The sequence below is a fragment of the Cheilinus undulatus genome, linkage group 3 (assembly GCF_018320785.1).
Source record: "Cheilinus undulatus linkage group 3, ASM1832078v1, whole genome shotgun sequence".
Taxonomy (NCBI): Eukaryota; Metazoa; Chordata; class Actinopteri; order Labriformes; family Labridae; genus Cheilinus; species Cheilinus undulatus.
Window position 1 is genome coordinate 4,232,018 of NC_054867.1, and position 26,415 is coordinate 4,258,432.

General features: G+C 38.3%; 2 protein-coding genes across 2 annotated transcripts in view; both read left to right on the plus strand.

The window, feature by feature from the left end:
• Positions 1-16,969, plus strand: part of mtmr14 (myotubularin related protein 14) — a 53,626-nt gene extending 36,657 nt beyond the window's left edge. The window contains exons 17-19 of the mRNA XM_041779173.1: positions 6,223-6,399; positions 6,603-6,809; positions 10,436-16,969. Coding sequence (XP_041635107.1) covers positions 6,223-6,399; positions 6,603-6,809; positions 10,436-10,616 — 565 coding nt within the window. The 3' untranslated portion in view covers positions 10,617-16,969. The remainder of the gene's footprint in view (positions 1-6,222; positions 6,400-6,602; positions 6,810-10,435) is intronic.
• A 4,084-nt stretch (positions 16,970-21,053) lies between these two features.
• The window catches only part of LOC121506932 (copine-9-like), a 330,340-nt gene continuing 324,978 nt past the window's right edge, over positions 21,054-26,415 (plus strand). Inside the window, exon 1 of the mRNA XM_041782988.1 lies at positions 21,054-21,130. Coding sequence (XP_041638922.1) covers positions 21,054-21,130 — 77 coding nt within the window. The remainder of the gene's footprint in view (positions 21,131-26,415) is intronic.

Consider the following 26,415-nt stretch of genomic DNA (forward strand, 5'->3'; position numbering starts at 1 on the left):
TATAAAAACTAAAGCATGAATGTGAACTCCCTTCACACACTATTCAGGCTGAAACTACAATAATGGAGGCTACAAGGGGTATGTGGCTGTAATTGCAAGTGAGACAAAGAAATTCAGTCTAACTTGAGTCACAGAGCCATGAGAAACTGTAAAGCTATTTTAAAGACATACCATGTGATGTTCAGCAAAACAAATGCTCTCCCCTCCTGTGTCCACACTCTCCCCACTTCTTCAGATTTTCGTTTCAGTGATGTTGACTGCTGCAGAAGAGTACTACTAAATATCTGAAAAGAAGATGCTGCAATTAATTTCAAATATGATTTTGAAAGTTGGTGTAGTCGCTGTTTTTTTCTGCTTGTTGCCTCTCATTCAGTGACACTCAGGCAGCAACTCTCTTTTTTAGTGTTTTAGATACAGATTCTCTGAGTGAACAGTTTTCTGTGTCTTTTCTCTTAAATGGTGGTAGAGCTAAATGTTTGAAAGATGGGAAATAATGATTATAAGTTCCTCCAAGTCCAGGTAAATCTCAAAAAATTTGAATATCATGAAAAAGTTCAATATTTTTGTCACTCATTTCAGAAAGTGAAACCAATATATTATATAGACTCATTACACATAGAGTTAAAATATTTCATGCTTTTATTTCATGAAATGTTGATGATTATGGCTTACAGATAATGAAAACCCCAAATTCAGTGTCTCAGACAATTAGAATATTACATAAGATCAATAAAAAAGAATATTTTAAACAGAAATGTCAGGCTTCTGAAAAGTATGTTCATTTCTATGCACTCAATACTCGGTTGGGCCTCCTTTTGCATGAATAACTGCATCAATGCGGCGTCGCACTGGGGCGATCTGCCTGTGGCACTGCTCAGGTGTAACGGAAGCCCAGGTTGCTTTGATAGTGGCCTTCAGGTCATCTGCATTGTTGGGTCTGATGTCTCTCATCTTCCTCTTGACAATACCCCATCGATTCTCTATGGGGTTCAGGTCAGGCCAGTTTGCTGGCCAATCAAGCACAGTAACACCATGGTCATTGAAGCAGCTTTTGGTACCTTTGGCATTGTGGGCGGGCGCCAAGTCCTGCTGGAAAATGAAATCAGCATCTCCATAAAGTTTGTCAGCAGAAGGGAGCATGAAGTGCTCTAAAATGTCCTGGTAGATGGTAGGGGTGTAACGATTCATTGATATGCATTGATATATTGATTGTTTGCAATGATTCAGTCAAACTGATTGAAAGTATAATAATCGATATCCATCGCCATTTTTATCTCATGCTTTAATTTTGAAAGTCCCCCCGCGTGCTTGGTTATGACAGTTTCCACCCAGCCACGAGTCACAATGCTGAAAAAATACTGTGCTTTTAAAACTGAAAACTGTAGCACTTTAAAGTGAAACACAGGCATTTTTTCACTTTGTTGAAGAATGTTTTTCATGTAAATGCCTTAAACATTTGGAAATAAATTTCTCAAAACATATCAATATTGTGTTCATTTCCTTTATGTGAAAAGTAACAGATTGTGGTAAATGGGTTTACAATATCGTCTGATATTGATCGCAGGACTCTAAATGGAATTGAATCGAAATCGAATCGTGGCAGACTTGGTGAATATCGGCAAATATCGAATCGTTGTTCTGTGAATCTATATCGTATCGTATCGTGATGAAACTGGTGATTTACACCTCTAGTAGATGGCTGCGTTGACTGTGGACTACAGAAAACACAGTGGACCGACACCAGCTGATGCCATGGCAGCCCAAATCATCATTGACTGTGGAAACTTCACACTGGACTTCAAGCAACTGGGATTCTGTGCCTCTCCACTCTTCCTCCAGACTCTGGGACCTTGATTTCCAAATGATATGCAAAATTTATTTTCATCTGAAACAGTTTTTTCAGAAGTCTGACATTTCTTTTTAAAATATTCTTTTTTTTAATCTCATGTAATATTCAAACTTTCTGAGGCACTGAATTTTGGGTTTTCATTATCTTTAAGCCATAATCATCAACATTTCAAGAAATAAAGGCTTGAAATATTTCCCCCTATGTGTAATGAGTCTATATAATATATGGGTTTCACTTTCTGAAATGAGTGACAAAAAATATTGAACTTTTTCATGATATTCAATTTTTTTTGAGACATACAAACTCTGATGCTTGCCCAGAATATCCTCGTTTTGACAAATGTATTCAAAATGACATATTTCCTGTTGCAATTATGGTATGGATCCAAGAGATTTGTTGGTAGATCGTCCCACCAAATGACATGATTGGGACTGTTCCATTAACTTGCAAAATATTGCCCACATCCATTTCTAACTCCTGTATCAATCTTGTATTTTTGTAGGTTCACACAAAAACCAATATTCATAAAGTTGGGACTTGTATAGTGCCCCATAAAAAGATGGAATGGATGTGGTAAAAATAATAACAGAGAACTTGAGTGATTGCAGAAGGGTCAGCCATGCCACTTTCATTCTCTGGGCCCCAATAAAATATAAAAGTCATTTCTGAGTGAAACATAAAAAAAGAAGCACTGGGCACGGCACTAAAATCAACAAATCCAGAGGGAGCTTGGCTTCACTCTCTTTTTACGTGGTCTGTTCAAGATATATTTACCAGTGGTATATTTGTATATGTGATTTGCTCTTAACAACAGAAACTAGGACCACTCCAGAGCATTCACAAATGTGCTAGAACAAGAATGACACAAAATAAAAATGTTACTTTTTCCTCATTTAAAACAAATTGAATTTAACACTTAAAAATAATTAAGTGTGCAAAAAATCATGACTTAAATTAGGTCAGGATTAATTTGATTATGCAGTGCTTATACCCTAATAGTAAACCTTGGGTGAGCAAACACTTGATAGAGCTACTAAAGAAGAAAAAACTCTTATTTAAAGAGGGTGTTTTTTCTGAACTCCAGTCTGTGCAAAAAAAGAGATCAAACAGGAGATAAGGCGGGCCGAATGGTGCTATAAACAAAAAGTTAAAAAATAAACTTAGTAACAATAACTTAGGTTCTGCCTGGGAAAGCCTCAAGATAATGACAGGGCAGGCAAACAACGTCAAGAAAAATATATCCTTAGAGGGATTCTCCTCTGATCAAGTCTTGGCTAATGAGCTTGGCTAATAACTTTTATTGTAGATTTGATGTGCATGATTTTAAGAATGAAACTGCTTTGTTAAAGAAGTCCTTGTCTGATTTTAGTGAATCAGTGTCTGTTTTAAATGTTTAACTGTTATCAACTCCTTTAAACACTGTAAAATTAAAACAAGTGCGGGCCCTGATAATATCAGCAGCCGTATGCTCATCCACTGCTCAGAGCAGTTAGGGCCTATTTTCACCCATATTTTTAACTTGTCTCTTTCTCTGCAGAGAGTCCCTGCAAAGTGGAAACAGGCCACTATAGTCCCTGTTGCTAAAACATCTAGCCCAAACACCTTGAATGATTTCAGGCCCATTGCTCTGACCTCCTTAGTAATGAAATCATTTGAACAGTTGATCAAAAACGAAATATTAAACAGGACTGAACATCTGTTTGATCCTTTGCAATTTGCTGAAGGCTCTAGCACTCATGCTAGATTATTATTTGTTGATTTCTCCTCAGCCTTCAACACTATCCAGCCTCATCTGCTTGTCAGGAAACTTACTAACCAGTGCAGCCTTGATAATAGGATCGTTGGTTAGATTTTGGATTTTCTTATGTTCAGGACTCAGAGAGTGAGAGTAAATGGAGAACTTTCTGGACTGTCTGTAACATCCACGGGGTCTCCCCAAGGATGTGTTCTATCTCCTCTCCTTTATATTATGTATATGAATGACTGCAGGAGTACATATGAAAACCGCCATATTTTAAAGTTTGTGGACGATACTGTAATTGTTAGCTTGTTGAACAGTGAGGAACTCTCTCATGGTCCCGTTATTGATTATTTTACAACCTGGTGTCAGGAATCTTTCTTATTAGTTAATGTGACCAAGACAAAAGACATGCTGATTGATTTCGGAAACTCCCCTTCTTCTCCTGTCAGCACGATAATCAATGGACAGAACATTGAAACAGTGGAGTCCTATAAGTACTTAGGCACTATAATCGACAAGAAACTGACTTTTGAGCATAATACTAATGCAGTGAATAAGAAAAGTCAGCAGCGCCTCTTCTGTCTCAGAAAACTCACTAAATTCCAGGTTGACAGGTCCTTGTTAAATATGTTTTATCGTTCCTTTATTGAGCCAGTGCTTACCTTTTCTTTTATCTGTTGGTTTCAGTCCCTGAACATTAAAAACAAAAATGTCCTTTCAAGAGTAGTTAGAGTCTGCAGTAAAATAATTGGTGTGACTCAGGAACCTCTTCAGGATCTGTACAACAAAAGGGTGTTCAACATGGCTAAGTCTATCTTGTCAGATAGCTCGCATCCATTACATCTACAATTTGAGCCTCTCCCTTCAGGTTCCCTTCTCAGACTTCTACCAATCAAAACCAACAGATACAAACACTCCTTTATTCCTACTGCCATCTCCCTTCTTAACTCCAGTAGGAGGAGATAGTCTTTGCACTTTTGCACCTTGTGACATCCAGTGTAATGAATTAATTGATCAATTTCCTTGTTGGATTTTAAATTTATGACTTGTTTTATGTTATTTTGTGCTTTAATGGGTCAATTGTGCTGTACATGTTTTTATGTATTCTTACGTGTTTTATGTTGCTTTTATGTTTCTTATGCTCCCCATATTTTTGCACACTGAATCGCCCTTACTGGGGACAAATAAATAAAGTTCTTCTTCTTCTTCTCGATCTTGGCTACAAAATGTTTGATTCTGTATAGAAATTTGGCATATGCAGAGGAGTTTTTTGACACTCATTACTATTATTTTGTGGATATCTGTTCAGGCTTTATATGCATTTAGTGACAGAGGAGGACAGTGGATAGAGTGGAAACACAGGGATGAGAGAGTGAGGGAGAGACATGAGAATGGAGCCACAGGTGGGACTTGAACCCAGGCTGCCTACATACATGTGGTGCAACCTAGTCATTGGAGCATGTGTGCCCCATTAGACACTTAATTTAACAATAAAACCCTGACTTAACACATAGGTACGTGTGTTTCAGCAGGTTTAAATGTGTTCAAATGCTGTTCCATAATTTTAAAATGTAGAATAAATGTATGCTATTATCAAATCATACTCACTTTGAAAAAAAATGGCACCTCCATGCCAGATTTAACTATTTTTTAACTCATGTGGGAGGCGTCCATTTCATATTACAGCATGATGAATGCCGTTTCTGATGAAAACACCATCTGAACTAGTGATTTCATCCATTTAATGTTGTGTTTAAATATTTAATATCCACCACTGGTGCTAAAAATAATGAACTCTTTCTCTTTTGGTGTCATTTGAAGCAGCACTACATCCACTCTACAACTATCAAAGTAATTCAAAGTACTGTGGTTGTTTTTACTGTTGATTTTAATGTTGACATTACTGATATCTTGCTTCTTCTGTTTTCACTCCTGTGCGCCTTCTGTGGCTGCACACTTCCCTGGAGTCATATGCCCTTATAGGGGCAGAAAAAGAGTGTTTCTCTACGCTAATGAGGAGAAATGTGTACATGCTTCTAGCTTAGGAGCACCTGGTATCCATCAGCTTCAAGTGCAAACAGTTGAGCAGTTTAAGAACATGTCACGGAGGGTTCTCTTAGAACAAATTTATGAAAGATCTTAAGATCTTGTCTAATGACAGACAGACACTTTATTAATCCTGAGGGAAATTCAAGACCGAGGCCCCATGTCTGCTGTAATGGACTCACAGACTGGTGGTTTATGGCGTGCCCCATGAACACAGTCAGCCTGGATTCGAATTCATCCTGTTGCACTTTCCCGCATGTCTCTCCCAAGCTCTATCATCCCTTTTTCTGATTCTGTCCATTGTCCTCCTCTGTCAATAAAGGCATAAAAAGCCCAAAAATAAATCTTTAACAAAATGGACTCACAGGCCTTTCCATGTGCTCCCAGACTCTTTAAGAAGTAAGAGTACAGGCCCTGGGCTCAACCTACCGTTACAGCAGTGATGGTGCTGACAGAGGAGCACCACATCAAACAAAAAAAAAGCTGAATTGAGTCAGCAAGCACGTTTACCATCACAGCACAGACAGTGTTGTACACTCCTACTCCTCCTCCTCTGTTGATGCTGAAGTAATGTGTCTCTCCACAGGAGAAAAGGCACCACCTCCTCTCCTCAGATGGCTGTTTGGAATAAACAGAACCCTATTGAGGAGCACCTATCCCACCCACTCAATGAGGCCAGGTCTTCCAGCTCCTCCTCCTCAAACCAATCAGAACACGGTGTCACACGCACTGGTAGCAGCCCATTGGCTGTCCCTGGGAGACGGTAAGGGAGTTGATGAACTCTGTTTTGCATGCCATCTTATTTTTAAACACACTTAGCTTCAGTAATGTAAATTTTGGATGAACACCAAAGGCTGAAGCGAGGGAGTGTCTCCATTTTAGCAACCAGTGCACCAAGAGGAACCTTCAAACTGCAGCTCATGCATGGCCAATAGGATGTCTCCTCCTCCTCCTCTTCTCTCACAGGTTAGCAGCAGACTACACGCGGTCGGGGTCCTCCCTCTCTACAGAGTATGGCAGTTGGCAGATAGTTTCTGGTTGTGGCAGCATCCATGACCACGCTAATTTCCCTCCACCTGTTGCCTCAGCCTCCTCCACGTCATCTGCTGTCGCTGCTGCCTATGACTCCCCCCTGCCCTTCAGCTTTCAGGATGAAGGACCCAGTGGACGAATGTAAGTAGAACTTTACAACCCATCTGCTGTGTGCACTCCAGGGTTGCTGTTGGGGCTCAGTAAATGAAAACATTTCAGTTCTCTTTGTCACACAGGGTCATGTTTTAAGAACTTTGTAGACTTTGACAACAAAAGATTCTCTGAAACTCAAACGGCAAAATGAGGGGGAAAAAAGCTCAAAATATTTTGTATATTGATCAACAGTCTTTGTTTTACTGTATGAGGGCACCACAATTACAAGTCAAACATCTTCTTAATAGTTTTTATCAGTTCAGTACCACAATCCCATGAAGATTCACCATCTACACTGTGACACAGCCCACCTGTAGTAGTAGTAGTCCCTGTAGCTCTTCTTAATGACTACAGCTTTGCCACAACGCTCTTTAACCCAATTTAAAAGGACGATGAACTAAAAGCACTGCTGTCATCCCATGGGAACAGCTGATTTAGTAAAATTTTGATCTAGAAAATAAGCTGTATCAAGTTTTACTCACATATAAAGCGTTATGTGATCTTGTGACCTGCAAGGAAATCATGCAGTGCTAGCTCTGCTAATGTTAGCCATGGTCTGTAAACCAACATCACACCATTGCAGTGTGAAGTTATTTTACAGAATGGGTTTACTGTACATGAGTTGGCCAAATACAATCATAATTTGCATTTAATTGGATGTGAAATTTTTCACCTTATTTTAATTCATCTAAAAGTTGGCTTTGTCTTATATACTGTTGCGACCAGTATAGCAGAATAAAATCCTGAGCCATACACAGTCATAACAGCAAGTGCAGCTGCCACCATCAAGCATTGCGTAAGACCTGATGCTATTGAAAATCCATCCCCATTCATTGTGTAATGAACGGCTGCTTCATGGCTCAAAATGTGCTGGAGACAGAGGTGCCACCCAGGCAGGCGGAGGTTGGCGCTAATACTAGGTCATAGTTCTGCATTTTAAGAAAAGAGGGGTGCAGTGTTTTGTAAACAAGCTTATTAAGTGCTGGTTTGATTGAAAAGACTAGGAGAGGTTGGCAGAGTCTCAGGGGCTTTGAGTCTGTGCTCATTGACAATCATTGTAGGCTCTTAACTCACTCACTATAGTGGCAGCTTACCTGACACAGATGTACTTTTAGTCATATCCATAGCATAGGATATATTTCACATTCATCTGGGTAACACCCCGTAGACTGTGTTTGAGGACAAAAATAACTAAGAGGTTGATTAGATAATTGTTTGTCACATGCATTTTGGGTGATTCAGAGCATCAAAATGAAAATATTGTAGACGTGCACTTCTGCTGCTGCTGAGGAGTGAACTACAAAATGCATGCTTGACAGACAACCATTGTCACCTTAATTTCTGCTGTTCTTGTAAAGAAAAAGATGCTCTCCAGATCGCTAAAAAAGTATTTGAATTGAACGAGGCAACAAACTAGAAAAGTGTCAGCAAGCACGGCTAGGGATGGGTACGTTTCACATTTGAACAGATAAGGTACCTAAATCCTGTACCTGCAAACTCAAATATCAAATGTATGAAAACAACGTCAAACACCATTTGTAATGTAACGTCACCAGTGTTTTTACAAATTGCTCCAACATGAAAAACCTAAACTATTATATCTACCCAGTGTTTTTTCTTTATATTGCACAAATTAAAACCCAGCCCTACTGCCACCTATTCTTTTTCTTTCCCCTCTTGGAAGAATGTTTGTTGGGATCCATGGAGGGTTTAAAGGTGTAAAACAAATAAACAACAGAGGATTGAGTCAAAATAAATAAAGGTATACTATTTTACAAATTAAAGTATTACAAAATACAAATGAAAGTAGGAAAAAATACTTTCCTGCCAAGAACTGGATTTACTGTGCATCATTTTTCCTTGACTAACTTTCTCAGGTAAGAGGTGAGCCCTCTTCACACTTACCAATTAATCCTGAGCATAACCGAGCCTTTATCCAAAGACAAAGATCACCCACCACATCTTGCACACTGAGTCAGTTGAGTTCTGTTTGTGTTCACTGCAAAAAATGTTAACCTGACACACCAGATGGATGTGTTTCACACATCCATCTGGGAAACCTCTTATACACAGCGTTTGGGAAAGGGTAGAGCCTTTGGAAAGGTGATTGGACAAATGCTCTCTGTCACATCTTTATGGGCCAATCAGAGCAACAAAACATATGACGTCTTTTCGCTGCTACCGAGGTGCAGCCCTACCGAGGAGTAAACTCCATAGAGAACTGCATAATGTGAACCATAGCGACTGTAGACATGTCAGCACATGACTTTTTTGTCGTTTTTGAAAACAAAACAACTTAGTGCTGTTCTTTGTTCTTTTTTTAACAAAGAAATGCTGCCAAGTTCTGACAAAACTTAGGCTTAACAGCATCCACGGTAATCTCTTCTGCCATAATTGCACCGGCCTCTTGTTGCTGCTTGCTTACGTCACGACCGCCCCCAAACTGTTCAGACGGAGCTTTGCAAGATGGATTTGCCTGTGGGAAACACAGAAATGGGCACATCCATCTGCTTTGCAAGCTTAGACTGTAACGCCTTTAATCCAGATGTTGGAATCTGTGTTTGAGGTAATCTAGAGTAGGGCGATTTGGGAAAATAATCTAATTTCGATTGTTCCCAAAAAATTGTGATTAAATATGCCTTTCTCATCTTGTGTATTTTCCAACAAACACAAGCAATAAATCATTCTGTATTATAACCAACACAGTGGATTAAATTAGGACTGAACAATTTTGAAAAGAATATCTAATTGTGATTATTTTGACTCATTGCAAATATGATATCAACTGCTGTATTAAAAGGAGTAATCAAGACAAACATTAGGAAAACAAGGATTTCATTGTAAACTATCCTAAAAATTGACACTTGAATGATTGCATGTTGTGTCGAGCAAAATATCAGTTAAGTTGTAATTGATAAGCCAGCTCTAATATGGAGAAAGTATTTCTTTCCAACAGTAACAGTGAACAAGTTGCTTTTTCGAATTAAGAAAATCCTTCTTAGCAAATATCTTGTCAGTATACTTTTTCTTCTCCTTCTTCTTTAAAAGAAAACAATTACAAATGTTAGAGTTCTGCTGAATTTGAGCACTGATTGTTTCCTGTCGAGCGCATGCATTTTTCATGGCCCCTTTCTGTCCCCTCACTGAACCGAGCACGAGGCGAGGATGAGAATCAAGGGAGACAAATTTTCCACCGGGTTCTCCTTCTGACTCATCCTCCCACTCTCTCCTCCCAGTGGGGGAGACATTTTAATTTCTGCTTGATCCGACTGCCAAATTGAGTGTGTCCCGCCAGCGTTACTTGTAGTCAGAAAAAGAAAATAGCGTCTATATATCTTAATTCAGGGAGAATGAGAGAAACTGTGAAGAGAGATGGCAATGATGAGAACGCAAGCTCTGTGATGGTTACTTCAAGAGTACATTGTGGGGTCGATCCGAGCTGAGTCACTCAGTGTTTTTTCTTCTGATTCTTTGACAGAGCTTTTCTTTTGTTTCCTGATGACTTTCCTGGCACTTCTGAAGCAAGAGTAATTTACCTGCCTTAACCTTTATCTTCCTGTCTTCTTATCTCACTCCCTGTCGTGTCCTCCCCCTCCTTCCTCCCTCCTCTCCAGGTGTCCCTTCCCCTCCGAGCGTCAGGCCCGTCTGGAGGCGGTGCGGGAAGTCTTCCTGGCAGCCTACAGCTCCACTGTGGGCCTTAAGTCATCAGCCCCCAGCCCCTCCGGCGCCATCACTGGCCTGCTGGAGCAGTTCGCCCGCGGGGTCGGCCTCCGTGGCACCAACGCCATCGTCTGAACCCGCTCTAATGTGACTTCAGACCTTCCTTCTGCTTCCATCCATCCATCAACATGTCTAGACTCAGAACAATAAAGTGCCAAACATCTCTGTTCAAGTCAGGGCTGAAGCATTACATCTTTTCTTGAATTTCCTTTAAATTTTGTTTGTAAATCGTACATGCCCAGGTTTATTTTTTTATGCGCTTCAGCGATTTTTCTCTGGACTTTCTACCTTTAATTTTAATCTGTTTGGAGGGTGATGGTTTCAGCCAAGGTATCAAAAAGGGATAGTTAAATGTAAAAGACTGAGTGTATGAGGTCTGATCCTCTTACAGGCAGATTATAAAGAATTCCTCCGTTCTTCCTTAATCTTTTTATCACTTTTTAAATTTAACACATTATTTGCAGGGACCGTCCCATGTACAGGAAGTAATATTTTATTTTTTTCTGCCTTTTTGTGCTGCTATTCTTTTTTGATCCCAGCAGAGGGGAGTGCTTTTATTCTGATAGGTAATATTTGCACAGTGAAGGGATGACGTAGTTCCTTCATAGTGTGATGAAGCAAAAATCAGCAGTTACCATGAAGCTGACACATATGTATGAAGTTTATTCAGTTTTAGTCAGTGCCCATGCTTTGTGATGTCAGAGTCAACAGCTATATACATTTTTAGGGATGCACAATATTGGATTTTGCCAATATCAGATATGAAAGTATGTACATATTCATTTTAGCTGATACCAATGTCAACAACAGTATTTAAATATATATTTCAGAACTAAATTTAAGTCCTTAAACACACTTTAAAGTTTAAGGATTGAAGATGAACAAAGAAAAGCTGATGTCTGGTCTGTTGGTCCAGCCTAAAACCCCACAAACTTATTCGTACATGTTGCCAGTGTAACGTTTGGAAAATATTTGCAGAAATGTTCGTATCTGCTAGCATAAGCTAATATCTGTCAATACCGATGTCATGCTGAAAGTATTGTGCATCCCTATTTTAGGACATGATTATGACTGTAAAGACTAACTAAACCCTGGAGTCTCGGTTGAGGTACTTCCACTGAATTTCAAACAATGCCTTTAAAAGTCATGGGCAGAGATGGCAGGGGTGAGGGAGAAGACTCGCCAACGTACCATCAGAGGCAACATCCTATAGTCTGTGCTGCTTTTGCAGGTTTGATTATTATCCATAATGTCATGAATGTTAACTGTGAACTACCTGAGTGTGAGACAATAGCTTAGCAAAGACACAAGATGGTATGTTATCACCCTTCTTTCAAGAAAAACCTGGTTTATTCACACTCAAGAAGACTAGAACTACACTACCCACAATCCTGGTGTGCCACAGATTGGTGGAGCCCAGCTTTAACCATAGGTTGTCTGGACCGTCCACCTTAGTGGAAACACCACCACTGACACCACATAGCTTTCCTTTCTCCACATCAGCCAGTAGGAAAATTCTGTTGCAGTAGCTGGGGTTCAGCCTGTAGAGGGCAGATGCTGTGCATGTTTTTAACACAGTGGTAGAATTGAAATACTGGACCTGGATTGATCAACATCGGTTCTAAATACCCTTACACAAGCAGCTGATTTAGGGGTCTAGTTAGTCTTTAAGCCTGGGAAAGATCACAGTTTCTGAAGCAAACCTAGTCATTAAACACGTCTGACCCAGTTTATGAATAAATATGTTGCTCGAGCAAAATAAACGCACAGTCAGAGTGTAAACAGAAAGTTACAGAACTTGGTGCAGATCAGACTTACTATAGATGAGGGAGAGAAGATTTTCTTCGCTGTTTAATGATCTAATGAGCACTTCTTTTTTATGAATTTAAGCACATTGTAGCTTTATGGTTCAGTCTGCTACAGAGTTTAGTTTAAGTGTTTTTTGAATAGCTCTAAAAGCAAACGTACATAAGAATGGTCACGAGGATGTTCATAATTACAGAGAAGCAGTGTGACTACTGGGCGCTTTTTTTTCAGTGTAGTGTAGCTACAAAGTTTCCACCTCACAGGTAGTGTGGTTAGTATTTATGAAGTCAAAATCTGATCTAAGTATTTTAAAGTTTAGCATGATACCTCGGTCATCTTTCTAAAATAGCTGGTGTTGATTAAACATAAATAGGGACTCTACATTAGGAGTCACTCTGCCTTCCCATAATTCAGAAATAAGATGTTAAACTAGATGCCAAGATGTCCAAAAGCATCCTTTTTGACAATAAAAAAAAATGTCCAAATTTACTCTTACTTTGTTGCAAATAAAAAGCATTAAAGCATAAATGGCAAGTTTGCAATCAAATACAAGCTTCACTGCAGAAGTAACAGCATGATACAAAACTTATTTGTTTAATGATTTTATTGGGTTTTTTTTATTCCCAACATCACCACCACGGCTAAATATCTAAAGCATGTTTTGTTTCCCATTGATCTGTAAGTCAGACGTCTTATTTTAGTTCCCAGTCTGTTTTATCTGTCAAAGGTCTTGTCCATATTGTGTGCCTCTGTGAATGGATGTAACTTCCTCTGTAACTTTGGTGAAGCCAGCAGTGGCGTTAAACAGCTTTTGGCAAGACTTCCTTCTCTGTCAGGCGTGTTTGTTGTCATCAGTTCTTTGTCCATAACATCCCAGAGAGAGCTGCCCATTCATGTTTTGAGTCTCAGTTCAGCAGTAGGATGTTGGCTATACTGCAGCTTCACTCAGGCTTTATTTGTAGTTTGGAGAATTGTCAGATAATAAAAATGTATCAGGGCTGTTGTCAAAAGAAGAAGACGACTTCAAAAAGTTTTTGTAGAAAGTTTAGAATCAGCCACCTCTGATGGGTTTTAGGTTCCATTGAATTTAAACCCTGTTTGGCTTTTGCAACACAGCATCAAGTGTAAGTGTGGCTCAAGTTAAAATGTTTGATTTATAATGGGCTGTTGGCTGCTTTTTCATGCAGATATCTGATTCCAGAGAGATAAATGATAATCAGAATGACGTTAATTAGAGCTGGTATGTCGTCACCATGGATAGTGTTTCTCTGGTTTACTGTTTTTTTAATTTTGTAAACACTGTAGCCTGCTGATAGGTGATTGGTCAGTACAGGTTGGACTAAAAATGTACCAAAACTAGAAACTGGAGCTCTTACAACTCCTGTGTAAATGGAGATTAGCATCTGCCTGAATATATGGGTATGCAGAATCAGATTCACCTTTATCATACAGGTCCCGTTGGTTCATAATATCTCCATATTATCAAGTTGAGTAAATATTCTGTCGTTTTAGTCTCCTAGTAGCACTGACTGGCTCGGTAGCACAAGAGGCACTGAGCGTTGTGATTCTATAAACCAATGCCCTTCGTTGTTCTTGTTGGACTCAGTGAAGAAAAGTCCACTCGATTCCTGCCTCAGCTCACGTTTAAAATTTACACTGTTAAAATCACACCGCTGAGACATTTCTGCATGGGCAAGGAATCTTGAAAGTCATTTCTGGAGAGATTTTATTTTATCTGAACGCGTTGGTGTTGCCAAATAGTTTTGACACCTGCTGTACCTCAGGACCTTTTGTTGTGCCTTTTTTTTTTATCAGTAACATCAGATCAGACCTCCACTTCCTCTGATCTGATGACTTTTCTTAAATGGTTTTAAGAGCTTAGGGTGTTTGCAGCTGGTTGTCTGGACTGTAGAAAATGATCAGCCTTAACTTTGCTGTAAGTCTTGCTTGGTCTCTGCTTTTATCATCCACCTGGTTGCAGGATTATCAGCCTTTTTTGTTGTACAGTAGCTTTAAGCTGTTCAGTCTTATGGACACCCCTGATACGGTTGATAGGGTAATTTTTAGTCAGTGGACACATTTTTATTCAAGCTCACCAGTAGGGAGTTAACAGCTTTATTGACCTTGTAGAAGACTGTAATCCTAGGAATTTTACTGGTTAAATTTTATGGTTTGTCACTGATGTTACCCAACAGACCTTTCAAAAGATGTTTTTGGTTTTAGAGGCAAAAAATGGGTGAATCCCATTTCTACCCTGAGCCCTTATCTTAGCCCTTCTCCTTGGTTTTGCGCGTTTATGTCAGGTGAAGGAATGTCCCAGTTCTCTTCTGAATCAGGGCTAGGGCTAAGGGCTACATAGCCTTTGAAACAAAGATTTTCCAGGACCACACTTGAAACCAAGGGGTAGAATGAATTTCCCTCCATGCACTGCATGACTTTCAACTGCAAAATGGCTCAACGGGCTACGAAGGTGGTGCATAAATGTAAAAAGATTTTTGGTATGATGATTATAGAAAACTGGGGCTGGGAGTTTATGGTATTTTAGTAATGTACACATATAAGTGAGGGCTGTTAACTGTATAAATAAATGGAGAAGATCAACATGGAGATCCACAGTATGAACGAGATGGTCGAAACTTTATTGTCACCTCTAATGACGCTCTGTTCATCGGCAATGTGTGATGAAGAACAGCAATCAAGTGGCGTCTCGATTCTTATGGAAAGGTTTTCACCCCTACCACTTACCACTCTGTTTCAAGGGGGAAGGGGTAGAAATAGGATAGAGCCTAAGCGAGAAACAACTAGCTAAAGATTAGTAAAGGGTTAAAATGAAATACAGAGCAACATCTTGAAATCTTTTGAGTGACATCGTGTTTCCATTTTACTAGAGGCCAAAATTTGAAAAGATTAAGTTGTCAACAGAGCTGTCAGTTATGGCATTCTGTAACATTTCATTGCATCAAATAACTACCCAAAAATCTGGAATATAAGTCGCTGTGGTATGTAAGATGCAGTCTGTTTTTGGAGGTCCCCCATAGTGGAAAAGAATGATTTCTATTTTGTTTAGCAAAGTTCACAACATGCAGTGTCCTTGCAGCTGTGTAGCTTTTTAGTAACATCTGTTTTCACCATGTGGAGTGTGCGCTCCTAGCTAAAAGGCAGTAGTTGAGCTTTCAGTCTATGGTGATAGATGTGAAGTACCGACCCATAGCTGGCTTGGCTATAAATATAATCTTTTCCATCCATTTTCATTCAAGGCCCTTTAACCATGGATTATGATGCCCCTTTCTTCAAATGATTATAACCTAATGAGGGAGAAAAGCTGTTAAAAAGCAGTGCATCAGCCTAATTGGTTTTGTTTTGTATCTTAGCACATTTCAAGATTTTAAACACAAACCTTAAATGCAGAGAGAATGGAGTTATGCTGGCTGCACTTTTGACATTTTGTAGCCATGTTTTGGTCCCGTTGCTAATATGGATGGCAGCAACTTTTCAGTGAAAAACAGGCTTAAACCGTGTCTTTGACTTTACAGTGATAAACACTCTTAAATAAAGCTGACTGATGCACAAATCAGTGATAGATTTCACTAGAGATGCACTGATTGCGGAACTTTAGGCATTTTAACATTTTAGCTGACCATGAAAACAGATAAGAGTTTGTCTTAATTGTTCATTTTGTCTGCCCTGTAAAAAACTCTCTTGATTGATTCATGAGCTACATAGTTCAGAAAGTTACTGGATTCTGATATCTGTCCTTTTGCTATAATTTGACAGATTTTTTTTTTTTTCTTTTTCTTTTTACACAGAGCTGATTTCAACTGACACTGATGCTAAACTGATAGTGCATCCCTTATTATCACAATCAAACTGGGTTTGGGGAAAATGTATTTACTGAAAATTTTAATTGTTGCAAAAGTTTGACGCATCTCGTAACATGAAGGAGGAGCGGTTTTGGCTTCACTTGAGGCAAGGTGTAGCTCTGTCCATTCTTTATACAGTCTATAAACAAAGAGGAAACATGTTGCTCATTAGCTGTTGCCCTAAGTCTTCATGCTGAGCTAAGCTGACTTTGTCCATACAGAAATGTATGATATCCGTTTTAACTTATGAATTTAGGAGAGAACTTTAATCGACCCCTTTTTCAACGTATCTTCAGTTCTCCATCTGAGCTTTAAAATGGTTTTGTTTATTTACCCTAGACCTGGAGACTTTAGGCGTGGCCTTCTCCCTGTCATGTCTTAAGCTTTGTTTTTTATTTCCTATAGAGGATTTCTAATATCAAGCTGCCAATCAGAAGATTCTAGCTAAAGCATTACTGTTAGTTTCATACAGCTAAGTTTGTTCTCCTCCTGAGGTGCTTTAAATACTCTTCATTATCTCTTTTTCACTCACTGGTTTTGCATGAATTTGCAATTTCATCTCAGTCGCAGCATATAATGGTTTTATTTGTTTTAATTTTGATTACAGATTCTTTTATTCAAATGCTGCATTGCACTTGCCCTGATGTTCTCTGTGTAAAGAATATTCTTTGTACAGTTGATGCATTTTGATTAATTTAACCTTTTGTTTCTTGTTTTTGATTAATCGTCGCCATTGGAAGGCTACAAAGTGAACTGAGCTGCAGGTGGCAATTCTGAATTAAAAACAAATTGTGACTTGCTGAATCCTCTCTGGTTTGTATTTTTCTGTACATCTCTCTGCTCTACAGAATTATCTCTTCCATGTTGACATGCATTCACTCTTCACGCCATAGAGTCTGCATCCTGTTGCTAAACCAGCTGAGGCAGCTATGTCTTCATTATAATATCTCTAATTACATGAGATCTTTGTCAGATGCTTTGTAGTTCCTAACAAACCCAAACATGTGATTGAAAATGACAATAAGACACTGCCCTGTGTTGTAAAACTATTTTCTGCTTTAATTTTTAAGGTCAGTGGTCAGCCCACACAATAATGCATCAACAGGATGAACACTCACAATAATCTGACCTGAAACCACTAAACCTCGTTTTCAGTCATCCACATCTCCCGCCTGTCTCAGATTGACTCACTGAATGACCCAGCTTCAAAATATTTATCCAACTAATCAACTTTTGATGGGGCTAAATTGAACTCAGCTCTGATGAAATGTGGGCGGCTGTACAAGTGTAATGAGCTTGAAGATGTAGGCGGGGTTATTAACGCCAGAAAGACAGATGCAGCCATGGCGGTCTTCAAATTGTGTCAGCATTTAGTGTCTGCTGCTCCTCATGCTTCTCCATTCACTTCTTTCTTTTGTTTATTTATATCACACAGTAAACAGCAGAGGATCCCACACTTTCCATAAAACAAGTTAATGAAGCAAATATCAAAACTAGACATACTATGTCTTGATATCTTATTTTAACAACAAATAATCTTATCCATTTATTTATATTCATTAATTCATTTCATTCGGTGTCTTTTGCTGTAAGGCAGGGGTGTCAAACTCAATCACTGCAGAGGCCGGATTCTGGATTCAAGACTAACCTGAGGGCCTAACAGGGTCACCTTTTTAACCAAAACTGTCAACCTTGCTTCACCAGTAAAAACATATGAAAAAAAAGAAAAAACAGCATAGATGATAAACAATTTTGACATTTGAAAAGTTAAAAAGCCAAGTTTAAAGGCTCAGAATCTGAGAAAAGTAAATTTATTAGTTCAAAAAGGTCAAAACATGAAATTGAAATTGAAAAATGTTTTGTAAAGGCAAATATATTAGAAGCCAAATTTCTGAGTTTAAAATTTTAGTCATGAAATTAAAAGTCAAAATATGATTCAAAATTTTAAATTGTGAGTCTAAAAGGTCAAACTATGAGATTATGAAGTCAAAGTTTTGAGTTAAAAATATGAGCTAAAATACAAAATAATTGGTTTAAAAGGTCAAAATATCACTTAGGTATTAGAATTATGAATCTTAAAGCTCAAAATATGATAAGAGAAGTCAAAATTATGAGTTGAAATGCTCAAAGTATGAAATTAAAAGTCAAAATTCTAAGTTTGAGTCCTAATTGTTAGATGCTTATGGAAGAGGATTAGGGCTATTTTCGAAGGAGAAAGTAATTTTGGACAAGTCAAGATTAAAATCGAAATGACAAGAATAAAATTGAAATTTGGAGAATCAATCAATCTTTATTTTTATAGCACTTTTCATGGAATAAAGAATGAAGTTGAAACACAATTTCAAGATAAAAGTTGAATGACGAGAAAAAGTTGGAACTTGTTAATACTAACAGCGGATCGTACACACATTATGAAGATGGGGGATTAGATTATTTTATCAAATCATTCAGCCCTAGTAACTACTGAGGAGTTGGACAATATAATATGATCTTTTGTCACTGGCATTAACAACATGAGAATATAGATCTCCAACCAGGTTTTTAGATAAAGTCACACTGCAATAATACAGTTAAATACAGCAGAGGAGGAAACAGTACAAGAAAGTAATATAAAGTAAATTTATTGATTTCAAAATGTACTCAAAAATGTACAAGTACCCAAAAGATTATCAACTGTTGTAATTTGAAGAAATGTGATCTGTGACTTTCACTTCTGATGTATGTACATTTCCTGTAAATACTAACATCAGTTTTACTCACAAACACTGAGTCTGAATTGGTCTCAGAGGTCCCAAACACGTGTCTGTGTAGTTTGTTGCTGAAAAAAAAGATTTTTGCATGTCTAAAAAACCGCCCTCTGATTCAGGCCTGTTCAAATGAGCGCTTTCTGCATCTGTGGCTTTAAATGTTACTGAGCTGTCTGACTCCGCCCCTGACCACACCCCTCCCAGGGAATGGATGGTGCACTCCTGATGTCCAGATGCTTTTATCCAAAGTTTAGGACCAGACTTGGATTTGAACCATTAATTTCCCAGACCACAGTCAGCAGGGTAACCCACTGAGCTATCCAGCATGTCAGGTAGTAGCTGAGAGGAAGATCAGGAGAGGAGGGTGGAACTTTCTTCCGAGCAGGGAGGCCACTTGAACCTGGAAACAGGTTCTAACTCCCCACATGACATCACGGGGTTAAAATCTGAGAACGACTTGTTTCAGCACACGTCTTCTGAAAGGTGGAGAAAGAGAGAGGGGGGAAAGGAATGGACTGGATTATTCTGGTACTTGAGGAGACTGTGGACAGGCCAGGGGTGCATGTTTTTGTTAGAAAAACCTAAAAAAAAGTGATTTCTGCATAATATGGCCCCTGTAAGTACTGCAAACTCAAAATAAAACTTAAAATATTTACTTATTTAATTAATTGATTAACTTATTATTATTATTATTATTATTATTATTATTATTATTATTATTATATTATAAGTAGTAACAGTAATAGTATTATTGTTATTGTTGTAGTTATTATTATTCCATTATTATTATTATTATTATTATTATTATTATTTTTATAATAAGTAGAAATTGTAGTAGTAGTAGTAGTAGTATTGTTATTGTTGTAGTTATTATTATTATTCCTTTATTATTAGTATTATTATAAGTATTATTATTTCTATTTTTTATTATTGTTATTGTAGTTATTATTATTATTTTTGTTGTTGTTGTAGTTATTATTATTATAATTATTATTATTATTATTATTATAAGTAGTAATAGTAGTAGTAGAATCAGTATTATTGTTATTGTTATAGTTATCATTATTACGATATTATTATTATTTTATTTTCTTTATTGCTGTTGTAGTTATTACTATTATGACCATTATTATTATTATTATTATTATTGTTATTATTATTATTATTATCACTATTTTTATTATTATTGTAACTATAATTAATATTGTTTTAGTTATAATTATTATTATCATCATCATCATCTTTTTGTTTTTTGTTATTATTATTATATCTATTATTTTATTATCATTATTATATCTATTATTTTTATTATTGTTGTTGTAGTGATTATTATAATTATTTGTGTTGTAGTTATTATTGTTGTTGTTGTTGTTGTTGTTGTTGTTATTATTATCTTTTTATTTTATTACCATTTTTTTTCTATAGTTGTTGTTGTTGTTATAATATTATCATTATTATTCATATTTTTATCTTTTTATTTTAGTTTTATTATCATTATTACTTTTATTGTTGTTGTTATTTTTATTATCAGTATTATTATTATCATTACTGTATGACTCTATCATAAAACATTTAACCCACACCAGTTTAAAAACGCATCTTTAACTAAGACATTAAAGAACTCAGAGCCTAAACTAATAATATTCCTGATATTATGATTTATAATCAATGTTTGGTTCTTGAAAAGCCTGCAGTGCTGTGATATTTTTCTACTTCGCTCCTGGCACTGCTCAGCCTCCGTACACGGAGCTCAACTTTGCCTGAGTCACAGCTGAAGAACTTGTGGAGGTCTCTGCCTCCACCTGGCGATGGATGGAGAGAAATGAGGCGCGAGAAAAGCCTCTGGATCCGCGTCTCTCTCTCTCTCTCTCTCTCTCTCTCTCTCTCTCTCTCGCCATGAATGAAAGCCTCATCCTCAGGTATGCCTTCTAACCTTCCTCAGCAGTGCTCCACCGACCGTCAGCAGCAACAACTACTTCTAGCAGAGCTGACTGACTCTCTTTCTGGCTCTTCTTCTCCACCGGACGGAAACATCCGCTCTCTGATAGAAGTCACAACTTCGAGGATTCAGAAGAAGTGATTTTAAAAAAGCTCCAACCATGGCGACTATCGGGGATTTCGATCCACTCAACTCCACCATACCTGCGACCAAGATCGAAGTGACGGTGTCCTGCAGGTAAACACGTTTCTCTGAGAGGAACTTTGTCACTCATCTGTGTTCATTCACATTTCCTCTCGTTTTTCACGCTTTTGTTTCACTCAGCCATGGTTCTGACAAGAGGCTGTGATAATCTTGTGCGTAATTTCGCATTTTGTTCTCTCCATCTGTGACTTTTCTTCATCTTTTTAGTCAGTATTGTGTCTTTTTCGTGCATGGACAAACTCTTTTTCCTAAGGAGGAATTTGCATGTGCTGTGGGTGTAGAAACGCGTGGGTGTGCAGTTACCAACAGTACCAGGATTTATTCTGAGTACCTTGGAGAGCTCCGGAGAGCGCAACTCTGAGATCACATGAATGCGTGGATATTAAATGTGCCAACCGACAGGGAGAGAGAGGGAGAGCGCTGGATCTGGATGGAACAATAGTTATTTAAATGAGACCGAGGAGACGAGGAGAAAAGAAGGGACACAAATCATCCAACAACACTTTAAGTCCATGTAGAAGCGCTGTCTAATATTAGCACATGGCAGATGTACAACAACAGCAAACAAACTGCAAAGCTCAGCAGCAAGACTAATGCCAGTGTGAGGTTGTTAAGATGGTGTTTTATACAAAACTTCAAATATGTGAATACAGTGACTCATTAAAACGTGGTTCAACTGATCAGAGAGCATCGAGGAAGCATACAAATATGTTTAAGAGTGCCTCAAGGAAGGCAGAGGTCAGACGAAATCAAACTCATTTAGACCATACCCTTTGTTATGATACTACAAGGACATCAACCCACCATGAGCACAGCACTAAAGCAACATTTATCAGAGTTACAGTGGAAGGAAATCTGGCCTTATGAAGGCAGAAACCTCCAGCAGAACCAGACTCCTGCTGACCAGCCATCAGCCGAGACAGCACTCTAGTTTAGGGCAGTGGTTCTCAACCTTGGGGTAGGGACCCCCTTTAGGGTCGTGAGACACTGAGAGGGGGTCTCCAGATTCACTTAAAAAACTAAGAATATTTTTTCAATTACACTGTTGCCACTTTTAACCATCATCATTTTTTCCCACCAATTTTAACACATTTTGGCCAGTTAAAAACCTATTCTTGCTGATTTTAAACCCCTTCCACCACTTTTTTCTGCCTGTTTTTGCCATTTCTAAACCAATTCTTGGCACTTTAGCCTAATGTTGCCTCTGTTGACCCATTATTGCCACACTTAACCCCATTTACCACTTTTTACCCCCACTTTTTCCCATTTTAACGAAATTTCATTATCCAACATGCCCATTTTTGGCAGTTTAACCAATTTCTGCCAATATCTGTCATTTTTTCTTACTCAGTTAACACTTTTTTGCCAGTTTCTAGCAATTTTTCATCCCATTTCACCAGATTTCCACCCATTTTTGCCCATTTGAAGCATTTTCAGTCACTTTTTAACTCCCTTTTACTGCCATTTATGCCCATTTTGCCACTTGAGCTTTTTTTTTTTTTTTTTGCAATTTTAGTCTCATTTTTGCCACTTCCATGATTTTGGTGACCCCCATGGGCCCCCTAACCTGTGTTTCACACATCCATCTGGGAAAGCTTCAATAGGAAACATTTAAGAAAAGGTAGAGGCTTTGAAAAAAACTCTGATTATGATTGGGTAAATGTTCTGTCTGTCACATCTCTACGGGCCAATCAGAGCAACAAAACACGTGACATAGCTGCTATCAAGCTGCGCGTGTGCAGCTACTGAGGAATAATGCGAAACATGGCGACTATCGACATGTAAGTCCTCAACTTTTTTTTATTTTTGAAAAGAAAACAACTCACTGCTGTTCTTTGTTCTTCTTTCAAAAAAGAAATGTCATCAAGTTCTGATAAAACTGGCGCTTTAGCAACAGCCACACTAATCTCTTCCTCCATAACTGCACCAGCTCTTGCTGCTGCTTATTTACGTCATGACTCTGCTGCGCCTGAAAATACTGCCCCTCGTTCACTGATTGGTCCTGTCACTTTCTAACCGGGCCCAAATGGTTCAGATGGGAGCTTTCCAAGATGGATTTGTCAGTGAAAAACAAGGAAACGGGCGTATCCATCTGCTTTGCAAGGTTATGGGCCCCCAGTTTGGCTCTCCCATTTATCCCCCTTTATGGTCGGCCTTGTCTGCACATGATTATTCTTGAATGTGCTGTGTTCAGCCACCTCCAGGTACAGTGGGGGTCCCCGGTATATGGCATCTTTTGGGGGGTGGGGGTTGCGAGCTGAAAAGGTTGAGAACCCTTGATTTAGAAGAGGTGGAGGGCATGGGCGGTTTTGATCATTTGGAGGCCACAGACAAAACCCCATACAGGGCCCCTCCTTATTTAGCTTAAAGCAATCATGATGAATGATAAAATGTTTTGGAGTAACTCTTTAAGGTTTCAGAGCATCACCTCACCGACGGCCACCATCAGGGGCGTAGCAACAGGGGGAAAAAGGGGACTGATTATCCAGGCCCACAGTAGGGAGGGGCCCTTAGGGAGCCTGCAATGAAAAGTGTGTTATCAATTTTTTCTCATTAATTAGTGTAATTTTTGAATCAAAAGGGACGAAATGAATCAAATCCCTAGCTACACCCCTGGACACCATGATGAGCATCTTATCTCAAATTTAGCAAATCTTAATTTCTAACATGTTTCCAGGCCAAGTAAACTTCAAAAATATGAATGTTAGGACAGAAATAATTACAGTTTTTAATAGGAATGAATGTCAGAATTTTGAATTGTTAATTGTGATTGAGCTCCACTTTATCTCACATTTTAAAATTACACTGTTCTGCATTTAAAACTGCTTTTGTTACATTCTGGGCATTTTTAGAGTAAGGGTAACTGACTTCCTGTTTCCTGCTTTTATTTTGAAAGAAAATAAGGAACTCTGGGTAGAATGAAGACTTTGACATGAAATCAGTCTCAACAAAGGAGCTTATGGATCACAGAGGAAATCAGGGATCAGTAAAAAGGAAAATGTTTGGTGCTGATGGCTTGTCCACTGAGCTTTTTAAAGTGGAATGAGGCATTCAGGAGCTGACGAAAATAAAGAACTCAGATTCTCTTCTGAAGTAGAACTGATCTTATGTCCCTTATTTAACAGTCTTTTTATTTTTGAAACATATAAAATAAGACAAACATTTGGTTTTGCATTAAATGATAGATGATGATGTTTTGTATTAAAATACACTGTAGACATCCAGTGTTAAAACAAATGGAAGTTATATCTTTAAACTGCCTGTGACAACCTGCTGACAGACACTGAGCTCTGTAGGGCACTCAGCAGAAATGAGGGCCTTTTTTATTCAGCTTATTATTTGCTATTAAAATTAATTCTTACAGAAAGCTTTAAAAGCAGGCAGCTTCATTGAGACAATCCTGACAAACTGCTTGAAGTAACACAGAAACACATTCTTCTCAAGTGCCAAAAATTACTCGGGCTGAAGCTCAATAAAATTCTGTGCATTAAACACTTTACAGTAGAGGAATGCGATGGCTGCTGGCTCTGTTTAAAACTGCTCATAATCATTCATCAGTAATGTCCAAACCAGCGTTAATTTTGGCAGCTATTTTTAATTTAAGTCTTAGTTTTAGTCTTTAAATGAAATGTCTTTTAGTTTTACTCACATTTTAGTCATTTCTATCCTTTTTAGTTTAGTCTAGTTTTGGTCGACGAAAACTCAAAACATTTTAGTCTAGTTTTAGTCCATAAAAAGTCCTCACATTTTAGTCTTTACTTTTAGTCCAAGCATTTCTTTTCTTGCCTAAATCTGGTACCAAGTCATGGTAGTGAGTTCTCTGCACTCTGGTAAAACTGGAGTCCCTGCTTTCTACAGCTGAGAGGCTGAGTAGATACAGATTCATTGTTTTTTTACAGATTTAACCAAAGTGGAGAAATATCACAGATTTTGAATTTCTGATGAAAACTAGATTGCATGTTAGTCTAGTTTCAGCTGAAAACTAAACTTAGTTTTTGTCAGCTTTAGTCATCAAAGATCTATTTTTGTTAGTCTTAGTCTAGTTCTTGTCATGGGAGAAAAGGCTGTCAACGAACATTTTTAGTCATAGTTTTACTTTGCGAAATTAACACTGGTCTAAACTATGGCCCAGGGGCCAAATGTGGCCCGCAGTCCATATCTGATTGGCCCTCAGAAAATTCTTGACATAACATTAAATATTGCCCTGGTTGAACATTTACACTGTACAGTGTTAATCCAGTAAACAAACAATTTGACAAAAATTTATTTGTGCATTCTTTATGACTAAATTGCAACAACACTGTAAACCATGAACACTTTTGCAACCAAAATAATAACAATATCTTTATTTATAACTCCCTGACGGATTACAGCAACAAATAGCAGAACCAGTAACGTTTCAGGGGTGGAACCAGTGGTAGCCAGGGCCGAACAAGGCCCTCTGAAATCTGATTGGCCTCTCCAAAATCCTAAAAATTATTGTCTATTTGCCTTCTCTGTAACTTTGCCATCTTAATCTACATTAGATTGGTTTTACTGGTTTTAAATATCCCCAAGGTGAGGAATATGAAAGTGGCCCCACCATCCTTATATATTTCTGTATGTGGCCCTCAGTGGTAAAAGTTTGGACCCCCCTGTCATACATAGATACACAGCTTTACATGCTCTATGATGCTTTAGGAAAGCAACTCTAAAATGTTTCATACATTCTGCTGATGAATCTGCTGCAAATACTGGCAGAAATGTACAAATCTGCAGATACCGACTTTAAAGCTTCACAGCTAAATCTGCTGGTACTGAGATCATACGGCGCATCACCAATAAACAGGCTGATATGAAGCCATTTTTGGTTGTTTTGGGGGCAGGGGTTCTCCCCAGACACTTTTGGACTATGAAGAAAAAGATCAATCTTGGCCCCCCATGTCTGCTGACAGCCCTTGTGAAGTAAATGGTAAATGGACCTTTACACCACAGGCCACACCCACCCATTTACACCCACTCACATACACTGGTGCTGTAGGTTGGGTAGGTTGGCAGAATTGTCCATCAAATGCATCCATACACATTTACACGTCATTGACATAGCAGTGGGAGCAAATTGAGGTTAAGTGTCTTGCCCAAGGACACATTGACATGTGACTGGCAGCTGGGGATCAGACCCCTGACCCTTTCGGGACGTCTGACTCTGTCAATGAGCCACAATCACCAATGTAAAGCTCCCTCACCCTGACCAATTTAACCGAACCTTTTCCCTTTACTAATGCGTCATCAAAGCATGATTAGTTCATAAACCTTCATGAATAACAAGTTAAGTATTT